The 12,079-nt window shown below is 33.6% G+C and overlaps 1 protein-coding gene across 1 annotated transcript in view; it reads right to left on the bottom strand.

Annotated features, from left to right (window-relative positions):
- Positions 1 to 1,340: 1,340 nt before the first annotated feature.
- Positions 1,341 to 12,079, bottom strand: part of Ipk1 (Inositol phosphate kinase 1) — a 61,219-nt gene continuing 50,480 nt past the window's right edge. The window contains exons 4-8 of the mRNA XM_018457210.1: positions 4,035 to 4,240; positions 3,039 to 3,455; positions 2,695 to 2,904; positions 2,225 to 2,598; positions 1,341 to 1,790 (exon numbers count right to left, since the gene is read on the bottom strand). Of these exons, the coding sequence (XP_018312712.1) occupies positions 1,595 to 1,790; positions 2,225 to 2,598; positions 2,695 to 2,904; positions 3,039 to 3,455; positions 4,035 to 4,240 (1,403 nt within the window). The 3' untranslated portion in view covers positions 1,341 to 1,594. The remainder of the gene's footprint in view (positions 1,791 to 2,224; positions 2,599 to 2,694; positions 2,905 to 3,038; positions 3,456 to 4,034; positions 4,241 to 12,079) is intronic.

Below are 12,079 nucleotides of genomic sequence, written 5' to 3'. Positions count from 1 at the left end.
GTACCCGGGACAATTGCCCGTACGAAAATTCGATCACGTTAAGTGCGATATTGCAACGTGGATGTCCTTTCATATTCTCCACTTTACTGGTCAGTAGATACATTAAAAAATCATAATCTCTACAATCTTCGCCAAATCTATATGCGTAATTACTTTTAAAAATTAACGTATCATACAATTATATTGTATGTTTTTATAGATATTTATTAAAAAATAATATAACATGTTATGTAATAAACGATAAAATAAAATTCAGAAAAGGCTAATGAGAGTCAAACGCAAATAATACTCAGGTGTTAATAGCTATCTTCATTTATTTCGTCTCACTAGCCTTTTCTGAATTTTATTTTATTGTTTAAGATTGAGAGTCCTTTATTTATATTTATATACGTAATTTTGTTTATTATGTAATAAAATTTGAAAAACTTAAATACAATAATTATATATAAGATAAATAAAACATTCGATCATCTTACTGTTTAATATCACAACAATCATTACGTAACAATATATCATAAGATAATCATCACTCAATAACCACACAATTATAAAAGATTTTTTTCCTTACCTATATAGTTCCACTCACTCTTTTAATATGAAACAAATGAGACTTTCTTTCTTATTGAGAATTACTCTGCTAATAAGCAAAATTATTTTACAAAAATTAAGTGAAAAACTCTTTACTCTTATAATTAAGATTTTTTAAATATTAATTTAAATTCTCTTTAGCGAAAGATATATTATATAATTCTTTTTATATTTGAACTATATTATTTTAAATAATTAATAATTTAAAATAAACGTTTTCTTTTCGACATTTAGAACAATATTAAAATTTACCTTCCTGGCAAACAACAAATTGTTTACAATCTTTCATAAGATACAAATAAATTACAAATTTATGCTATGCGCTATGCTCTTATTGGATATTTCGTTTCATAATTCTTATTTAATGTAAGGAAGAAACATTAAAACCAGTTTCAGTTTAACAATATATAATTAAATAGCGTGCTAATTGTATTTTTGAAAAGTCAATCTTTTGATAAGAGATCCTTTTATACAGTTAAACAGTTATATTAAATCGAATATCATATATTCATAATGCTACATATAACATTTTTTTATCTCTCTGTCCACAAAATTTCTCATATCATTTCACTGAAAAATATATTCGCAATATAAGAGATTAACAAATATATAATTTCAACAATGACATTATTTTATAGTTTAGAAACAAATTTCCATTTCATGATATAAAATTCCTATTTTTCTTTGTATAAAATTTAAAGCTATAAAAGTTAAACAGAATTCTGAAAAATATATTCGTTGGAGATCGCTTATCTATATGTATGTATGTAATTTTATATATTATACATGCGGAAGTGATATTCAATTTAACACACTAATTGACGAACAGCAATATCTTTCTTGCATTCTACGGAACACCACACAGATATATTCGCATAAGAATAACATTCTTCATGATCGGTAAGTATATCGTCAATTAAGTTAGTGTTTCTTCTATGCTGAATAGAGATTCTTTATCATTAATATTAAATACTGTATAGTTACTAGCATCACTTTTCTCGGATAATTATCTATTCGTAAAAAAAATATTTTCTTCCAGCAAAGAAATCACAGAATCAAAAATATCCACATCTCGTTGTCGATGCTTTTTGATGGAATGAACGCTTTTTGGATCCAAATCGGAAACTTTAACGCTGCTTAAAAAATAATGTTGATCCGAAAGTTTTATAATATTTTCCACAGGCATTCTTGATGCATATTTCCTGTAAAAAAGAAAAAAAATTATAATTATTGGAAGATAACATATCTAATTATCTGAAATGCGTATAATATGGTGAAAGTAATAATCACCCACATGTTGCACATTTGCGGCTGTAAATAATGATTCACGATGTATGCGTGAAATATGAATTATATGTTTTATGAATTGATTATAATTATATTAAGTCCAAATCAAATAATCATGATCAGATAAATAAAGTATCTACTTATTTGCTGCAGTGCTATATTGGGTGACTATTATACATTTGGACAATGACTATAGAGAATAATTAGAAAGCGCATTTCTTCTCAGAGCTAATGCATTAAATCAATTTTATCGCTAATTTTGCCTTTGTTATAAGATTTATACTAGTTTCGGCGCTTTAAACATTACAGCAACGAAAATACGGGTTATTGTTTCGAACAATACACTTACGGATGCAATTCACGGAAGGTTATTAATATCGAACAATCTCTGGCGGCGACAAATAAAAGGTAATTTTGCAACGCTGACAAATATTCGGCGGTAATCTGCACATTTGCCTTTCGTTTGTTATCGTTACTAATTTTTTGGTTATGCAGATTCTTGTTTCCATGAAATAGTTGGTGCGAATCTAGGTTGGAACTAATTTCTGTTTGCGATACAGGATCACCGTTCATAAGTACTCTGCTAGTATTAGTAGATAAAACACATTTTGAACTAGCATTACAATTTCTATTAAAATCGTCATCATGTTTTTGTGCAATAGTACTCTTAAGAAACGTTTGAAAGTCTATTTCCTTCATGATTTCCATTTTCTGGACTGCATTCTGGAACAGAAAAAGATAAGCATTATCTAATGTATTCATGTATTTAACAAAAATTCCTTCTTTTGTATATATATTTGTATATCTAAAAATACATACCATAGGATGTTCGGGTAAAGCGTGAAAAACATTACGAGTTTTGTTTAATTTTATCAAGTCAGAATATATCATATCATCATTTAGTAGCGATGTGAAATTGGAATAAACGTTGTAAATATAATTGGTATTGACGTAAGACAATCGCTGCATATTCCATATTCGTTCTAGCACAGAGTTCTTCGGTAACTCACTGTGATCAAAATTGCACTTCTGTAAGGAAAAAAAATAGAAATTAGTTAAAATGCAATGACACATTATACTCTCTCTCTCTCTCTCTCTCTCTCTCTCTCTCTCTCTCTCTCTCTCTCAATAAATGATAATTTTTAATCTAAGTAAGTATCTACCTTTCCCACGAGGCGAAGACACTGTTCGGCTCTCGCAACTGCGTCTGGCGCGGTGCAAAATGTTGGAACTTGATTCGCGAGTACAAGAAAATTACGTGAAAGGGAGGTGGCAGGCAGTTTCAGCTGCTCTTGGGCGATAGGCCGCGTAAGGGCGGTGCAAACCAAATTGCAGAACTCGTCGACGTGGCAAGCTCGTCCGTCGTTCTCCGCATTCCGAAACCACTCGTCCAGCACGTTCTCGAGATCGTTCGGCGAGGACGTTTGATTGTAGACGACGAGGCCGTCTTTGAAGATTTTCAAATTGTTCTGCGGCGATTTCAGAAGCTCCTCCATGGCGGCTTTCATGCGCGGCTCCTTCCCGGAGAACAGATTAAACGGGCAATAATTGCTGGGAGAGGCAATGTCTTTCCTCCTCATCTAAAAAATTGCTTTGTTTTAGTATATGATCTTTAGTATATTGTATATATCAATATTACTGATATTATTATAATATTTCTATTGTTTATTATTATTTGTAAAAATAAAATTGGAACAGAGTTGATAAAAATCATATTTTAAACATGTTCAAACTATGTTTAATCAATATTTTAAACGTGTTTCAAGCATGTTTTATAAAATACTGCTATATAAAACGTGCTCAAAACATTAAAAATATGTTTTAAAAAAACCACAATGTTTTATTTTTTTTTAAACAACATTTCCAATCCTGTTGGAAAGCGAATGTTATTATTAACCATCAATTACAACAACGGATAATTTAGACGCGAAAATTAAATAAATATTTTAATAAAATAAAATAAATATAATAAAATAAAAATTTTTAGACGACTGTATAATCTGTACGATTGATACTATGATTCTAAATCATAGATAAAAAAAACTTTGAACCTTCCTCTATCAATCACCGTAAGGCGGAGATTCACTCGCGTTCTGTATACTTCAAATAGGACGCTTAGGTGTAGTTTTCATAACCGTAGTTGAGACAATTAAGAATACCTTGGCGTACTGGTTGAGACAATACGGACATCCAGGAAATCTTTGCTCCGCCTCTTGTAAGTATCCCTGCTTCGGCTTTATCTCCACGCAAAACGTTGAGCGGCTTCGGAAGACGGTTTGATCAAATTCCAATTGCAAATCCAAAAGCGTATAATCAGAAAACTTCGTGGCGTACGTGTCCGTGATTTCCTTATACCGGCGTACTTCTGTAACAAACGTAAGGTTGAACATGATAAATGTATGTGTGCTATTTTCTTCGCTTATTTTCAACGCATTTAATTTTGTCGACTGCTAAACTCAACGTTTTAATAATAACGATGAGATACACATTCGATAAAATGTGCGCATATAAATATGATCGTAAAATAACGACTGTTCTAAAATAGAATTTCTTCATCGGAATTGCGCCGAAGGGTGGTACGAACGACAACGCGTAGGCGCGAAACATTTGCGATTCACGTGATTCCAAGATAGAAGAAAGTCACGCGAGCTACCGCGAATGTCGAGAGTAGCGAATAGTAGACCAAACTCATAAATATAGTAATATAGCGAATATAGATAAAACGCGTTAATAAAACGTCATACTACTTGTTCGTGAGAACGAATTTAAAAATCTTAAAATTGCAACAAGTGCGCTTTGCAAACAGCCAATTGGTGATTGACGGTGACTAGCACGGAGATACGACTTTCTCGCCAATTAAAAGATATCCAAATGTCATAAAAAGTGAAGAATTCAACCATCGACTAGCTTGCCACATACCATTATCACTTTAAGTAACTTTTATAGATTACATGTATAGATAGTATTACAATAATAGCAGTGAAAGAGAAATTGTTAAGTTGATAGTATTTCAAAACTATGTAGGTGTGAAAATTTTCAGTTTTGTAGTAACTCTGTTAAAATCAGGGAAATGTCAGGGAGATTAAAAATGATCATCAATCAAAATTCTTGGTTTAAAAAAAGTTTGATATACATACATCACATATCTATATAGTTTTAAAATGTACCAACTTAACAATTTATATAAATGCAAGCAATATCAGTAACATCAATAATAATTTACATTGCTAATTGCTCTCTCAACAAAATATTTGTTTCCAAATCAGAACGAAAATACAAAAAATTTTAAAATATGAATGAATGTCAGGGGAAAAAAATCACGAAATTTTGTTTGGAAATTAAGGAAAAGTTATGGAATTTTAAGACGAATCTGTGGCAATCCTGAAAGAATAATGCCGACCATGAATCACGTTATAAATGTTCTACAACGCGTTTCAAGAAACTACGGAAAAACTGTCGTTGGCACTTAATATCAGAGAAAAAAATAGTCGATAAGTGTTGAGACTCGAGATAAGAATGCGCTGCGACGCGGGTCTAAACAGCGCCGTAATCGCTCACCGACGATTGCGAGACGATCGTTTATCGAGGGGGATAGCATAAATTAACGAGCGGGCGGTTGAACTTTCCCCACTGCTCATTTCAGCGCATTTGCCTCCGTCGAATACACGCGGCCGTAAGATATCGCCACAATTAAACGCGTTAAACAGAAGTTGCCTCGTTATCTCGCTATCCGTCGTTGGAATACTCGAACGGGTATCCCAAATTGGATGTACTCCATTAGTCACTCGTGTCTCTCAGAATCGTTAACGGCTGGATACGAACTGTGCAGTTATATGAGTTTCGCGAGAAAGCGTCATACCCGTAAGAAAAACATTGCGCGATCACGGCACGACTTGCATTTCAGCTGCCTTTAATGATAATTAATGCTGATTTGCAACACTCGACGCTGGTCGCCCGGTTAAAAATAAAAGACGAAGAGAAAGGAACAAGTTGAGAAAAATCTCACATTAGAAAATTGAATTTTTTTTCTACCGGCGCAGCGGTAGAAAAAGTCAATATTAAATATACCATTAAGCATTCTACGCTCTTAATCGCCAGACACTTTTTACTTGTCAGTGTTTATTTGCTTACTTTTTGCCTATCGAGAGTTATAACAAAGCTATTTTGCCGTCAAGTCGACTTGATGGCACAAATTTCTCTTTGCGTGATGAACGTCAGCGAAATGAGAGGTCCGTGTCAAAGGATAATGATGTATGGTAATTTCGCTAAATGCCGAGCACGCGTGACTTCAAATTTCGTGTAGCGTGCACAAAGCTGCAGATCGATCGTACGTTTCTTTCTTTTTTCTCGTCTCTCTCGACGGAGGGAAAGTTGCCGTATACAACTAATACGAGCGAGTGTAATTTCTTCGGAGCTATCTTTTCTGCCCCGAATTTGTGTCGAGTAATTTCATGGCTTTTTCGTTATCTGCTTACAGATAATCAAAATCACTCATCTTCGCAACGAACTTGTGCATGACGCATTGTCTTGTACGTCAAATTACGTCTATTATGTGAATTGTATCTTTTTAAGGTGCAATTTACGCGCGTGTTAAAGAGGTCAATTACTCCGACCAGCCATTTTCGTTCAACTTCATACTACGTCTGTTCCAGTCTACAGTATTGTTGACCGTATCGGATGAGGACTGATTACAACATACTATACCAACGCTCGACGCGGAAATATAGTATCAGAGATATTCTCACGCTAAAGATAACATTATATATTTCTATGCGGCGTCATTAACTATGTTTTTTTTTCATTGTAGAAGGCAAACTAGTCGGTAGTACACTCAGAAATGAAACAATTACGAATCTTAATATGCTTTGTTATGCAACTTGAAATGAGAAAAGAGAAAGAGAGGGAGGAGAAAGATAGAGGAGGGAAAGAAAAAGCAAAGCAAGATGGAGATGTGTGTATTTTAAAAATCTGATCTTGTTTCAACTATTTTTTTTAATAATATTAATTTCCTAACTCTTGAAATTGCAATGTAAATACAATAAAATTAGTAGAAAGTTCAAATAAACGAGCAATTAATTAGGTCAAAGATTAAAACTAGTTTATTAAAACGCGCGTCAAGAAGGGATTAAAATTATAAGTTATTCACTAATATACAATGCATGGAACGTTTCGACTATACTAAGTCTTCTTCAATCAAATTATAATTGAAAATAAATTAAGAGTTTGGAAACGAATTGACTATATAAAATTCTTAATGTTGATTAAAACGTTGGAGTCTATTTTTTTTACTATATTTTAAGAAAATATACACAAAATATTAATTATGTGAGTCAAACTTGCAAAATTGCTCTTTCCGTGTACAAGAATAATATTACGCACAGATTATTACCGCGCAAAAAACTCTCATTAATCTTTTATTTACATGTGACTTTTTAACTAGACATGTTAGATCATCACAAGTGCATAAGGAGATCTTCGCCATGATAGTGACGACGATGAGAGTAGCGGTATCGCGCGTAGGTTTACACAGTCTTCGTTTACACATTCCTCGCTTCAATCTTTGAAAATAAACGTCCGACACAACGGTCCAGTTGCAAAAATATTCCGCGTGACGTGGGTCGATCTCCGAAAATAGATGATACCGAGGGCTACTTCAGAAAGCGGGTGAGATTGAAGAAAAAAAAAGGAGAATCTCACGAGAGCAGTAAGTGCAGCTTGCATTAACGCGAACCGTAAAAACAGAGCATTAAAATATCGAATCGCAAGACTTTCAAGTTCCGTGAGGCAACATCATTTAAAAAGATATATGATTGACACTCATAACTTTTTTATATTAATCCTTAATACATATAATTGGGTCATTTCATCACGTCCTGCGCGTTTCTTTTCTTTGAAATACTCGGAGCACTTAGCTAAGTAATGGTTTTCATACTTTCCTTTCTTTAATACACAACTTTATAAATACTTTCTAAAAATGTTGAAATATATGTGAGAATCATTTAATAATTTTTGTATACTTGTAAAAGTGATGAAAATAAACCCATAAACGACTCATTGTGTGTACTAACAATAAGAGTTAATTTTGTTGCTGGAAGAGAAAAGGATACGTTGCAAACAGAGACCTAGAGATTCTCAAGTAAAAGATTGATGAACAGTATACGATTGGTCCATCATATTTTTCAGGATCTACTTAAGATAGAATGAAATATCCACGCATCTTATTGTATCTTATGCATATATCTCATTCTATCTTAAGCAGGTTCTGAAAAATATGGCGGGCCAATCAGTTGTCTAATCTCTTACTGGAGGGTCTCTAGTTGCAATGTATCCCTACATGTATCGCTAGTTGCAATGTATTCCTACAAGTTAAAATAACATTTATAACGTGACGGTATCTTTTTTTTTCAAAAATTTTGTTTGTATTGCTCGTATAACATGTGTATTGCAAATGGCAAGATAAGAAAGCGGCTTTCTTCGAACAAGTTGTTAATTAGAAAGACTTTAATGAAAGCGGCCGCGGGGAGTGTCACGATGACGAGTGCACGCGTGATTCGGTTTTCGCACGGACGATGTACGTCGACCCGCGTGTCATTAGAGAAACGCCGCGCGGATGACTGCGCCGACGATGAAATTGATGGTGAAATTGCCGGTATTATTGGCGCGCAACTCATTACCATCAATATTTTTGCCGTTTCTGCATTCGATAATGGCACGCACGGGAGTGTGCCTCGATACGACACACGTTTACAACGGGAAATCGATATTGCCGTATCGCGTGAGTGCGCAACATCGTCGAAGATAACAGCGTGATTTCAGGCCACGAATAACGCGGCATTTGCGGATAAAAGTATCAACAGTTGCACAAATTTCACAATGTGCGCAAAGACGTTCACGGATGCGATAACCCCCGGTGAATAACAGATCTCGAGAGCTATTACGTCAGGTCTGTCCAATTTGAGCTTCGGAGCCAAAACGCAAAGCTATCGACGCAAAAAAATTCAATGTAGGTAAGATTTCGGGAACTGTAAAGTTTGATACGCATCTAAGTGACGCTGCTAAGCTAAGTCAACACTTTATAGTTCTTAAAATCTTACATTGAACTTTTTTTTACATCGATGGCTTTGCGTTTTGACTCCAGAGCTCAAATTGGACAGGCCTGTTTTACGTTACTAGTTTACAAAAAAGTATTTTTGTTTTTATTACTGTGAACCGGATAAGATACTTCTTATAAATTTTAGGATGGCGAAAACGATGTCGCAAGTTAAATTTTATTAGTAGCATATGTTAGAGTTTTTAAATAATTGAGGTTTAATACGCAAAAAAAGGTCTTTTTGCGATATTTGTCACTTTTAATAAAAAATAAATAAATAAAAAAATAAAAAAAAGGTTAATCTTATCTTAAAATTCTGATAAAAAAAAAATGAAAGTATTATTCATTCTCTATAAAATGCATTTTTTTATTTTAATATTTTACTCTGCCATGTTATGAAGAGATTTAAATACAGTTTTTCTAAAGCAAATTTTTCGCCTATGATGATGAAGTCATATGCAATTTTTCTTAGAGAAATTTTGTATTTAATCATTCATAGTACGATTAAAAAGGTACTGAAATTAAAAAAAAATTATAGAGGCTAAGCAGTATATTCATGATTTCTAATCGGAATTTCAAGATATCGTTACCCTTTTTTACAAAAAAATATCAAATATTGTCAGAAGTCATTTTTTGATATTAAACCTCAATTATCTTGGAAATCTGATGTGCTGAAATTTTTTTGCTTGCGGTATCGTTTTCAGCAAAAATCTATAAGAAACACCTAGTCTGGTTCAAAATAATTTTTTGGAGTAAACTAACGTTATCGGAGGAATGTCTGATTTGTATAACGTGCCAATGAGGTATTTTTGTCAGGGAAGCAACAACACGTTTACACTCGATTCTTTGACGTGATAATCGTGAACAACTGCATGTTATAGATATTTACAGCTGAATTATTTATGCCCAGGATATTTTCATTTCGCGTCGTACATGTGAATACGATACGAAATGGAAATTACGAGGAGTCTTGAATTTATATTCAGAGTGATAAGAGACAAATTAGATACGAGTTGTAGTTTAAAATTGTTATATCACTAAACATCATTTGCCTTTTAAAGACACCTTTTCCCTCATACAAATTACACGTTATGCGCCAGCAAGCGCGGTAATTAGCCGCATTTCCTTAACGATATTTCTCGAAATAGCACAGAATACTGCAGCGGAATAATGATTCCTGCGGTGACTTCTCGCGAAATATATTTTCTAGTGATCGGGCACGTGACGCCGTAATGTCGTTTACCCTCGCATGATTCCTTTTGCAATCACCAACCGACGAAGCAACGAACGATGGAGGAGGAAGGTAACGGTGGCTTCTATTTCTAATCGCCGCCGGAGAAAGTGCCAACGTGTCAGAATATCGACGAACCGCGGAAAGAAAAGCGGAAGAGCACGGCCGACCACTTGTTGCATCTGTAGCCGCGGGAGACCAAACCGAATAGACTTTTCGCCGGTAAACTGGTGTGTAAACGGATAAATACAAGTTTATTCGGATAAGTGCAAGCACGGAAACACAAAAGAAACGTGCGTTCTGTAAACTCAATTACAGAATTTAGTAGTAACAATTTATTTTGTCCTGAGAACGTGTATTCCTAAAAAGAGTACTGTTAAATTTATATCAAATTAGACTTAATTTGAATTATTTTTAATCATTTCTATAACTCGCCACTGTGTGCTCTTATTCAATAGGACTTAAACAATGTTAAACAATGAAGTTAAATTATAATTTAACTCAAGAAAATATATTAGATTTGATTCAAATGTAGTTATTATTTATTAAGTGTTTACGTTAATATGGACATTATTTATTCTAAAAATAATTACAGAAATGAATTAATGTATATTTCGACACACATGCACTGAAAAAATTATTTAATACATATTTCTTTGAATAGTATTGAGTAAATATTTATTTATTTATTTATTTATTTATAAATAAATATTTACTCAATAAAAAAAATGATAGTTCAAATTAAGTAAATCAAATTAAATTTCGTTTATATCAAATGTATGTTTACATTTATAATAGTAAATATTTACTTAGAATTATTCAAACAAATATTTATTAAAATTTAGTATTTTTTTTCAGTGTGAAAGTTAAAAATAACAAAGTGTTATTTAAGAGATTGCTTTTTTTATATCTAACAATGTAAATTATGTAGAAAAGCATGTAGAAGACTCTGTTATATAAAACAATTTTTTAAAAACTACATAAATGTGAGAATGTGAAAAACAAAGAACACAGAAGGAATAAGCGATAAAAGTAAATCAAAGAAAAAAAAAATAAAAAGTAAAAACACATAAAACTAAAAGTAATCGTAAAAGTGTATGAGAAGGAAAATAAATATATGGCATTATTAATGAAATAAAAATGCGTAGCACAAAAACGGAAATTACATAAAAGAAAATAAAGACACGGTGACCGAGTATAAGCTCTCGTTGCTCAGTATTTAGTAAGTATAATAAAGTTATGGTAAACTTATGGTAAACCGTTCTGTCACGCATACGCCGACCGCACGCCAATGAGCGCGAGAACCGTTATATTTATGATAAAAGGGTGATACGATCGCGCAACTGCAAAGTAGAGAGTGCGAAATTTTCTCGACTTTTCTCGTAACAACGCCAAGTCGTCTCAAAACGCCACGACTAGGATGTTAATTTTCATATCGTTAATTGTACATATAAAATGGAATTAATTTGCATGTGTTTGCGAACATGGAGGATCGCGACGCGACACGGGGCATTTCGATTAGCATCTCTTCCCAGCAGCCTCCCCTGGATGCAGCCGCGCGTAAATCCTGCCCACCTACCTTATCGAGGGTTTTCTTGCGGGACCTCACTTCATAAAGTCTGTCCAACAGATTTCCGGTGGAAAACACCCGGCGCGGCGCTCCCTGCACGGTCGACGCTGAGCGTCTATGCGTAAACAACGACAGTCCACGCCCACGTGTAGACACATGCAAACGAGTATCGAACGCCTATGCAACAATTCCATATTCGTTTTACGTACAAACACGCGCGTGCTGTCGTTTCACGCGAAAAATACAAAACATGAATGAATCGAACACTTTATTCTCTATTTTTATTCTCCACCGTTATATCTAGCTATTCTGT

Source organism: Mycetomoellerius zeteki, unplaced genomic scaffold (assembly GCF_001594055.1).
Source record: "Mycetomoellerius zeteki isolate Tzet28-1 unplaced genomic scaffold, Tzet1.0 scaffold62, whole genome shotgun sequence".
NCBI lineage: Eukaryota > Metazoa > Arthropoda > Insecta > Hymenoptera > Formicidae > Mycetomoellerius > Mycetomoellerius zeteki.
Note: the sequence above shows the minus strand (reverse complement) of the source record. Positions and strands in the feature narration are given on the sequence as shown.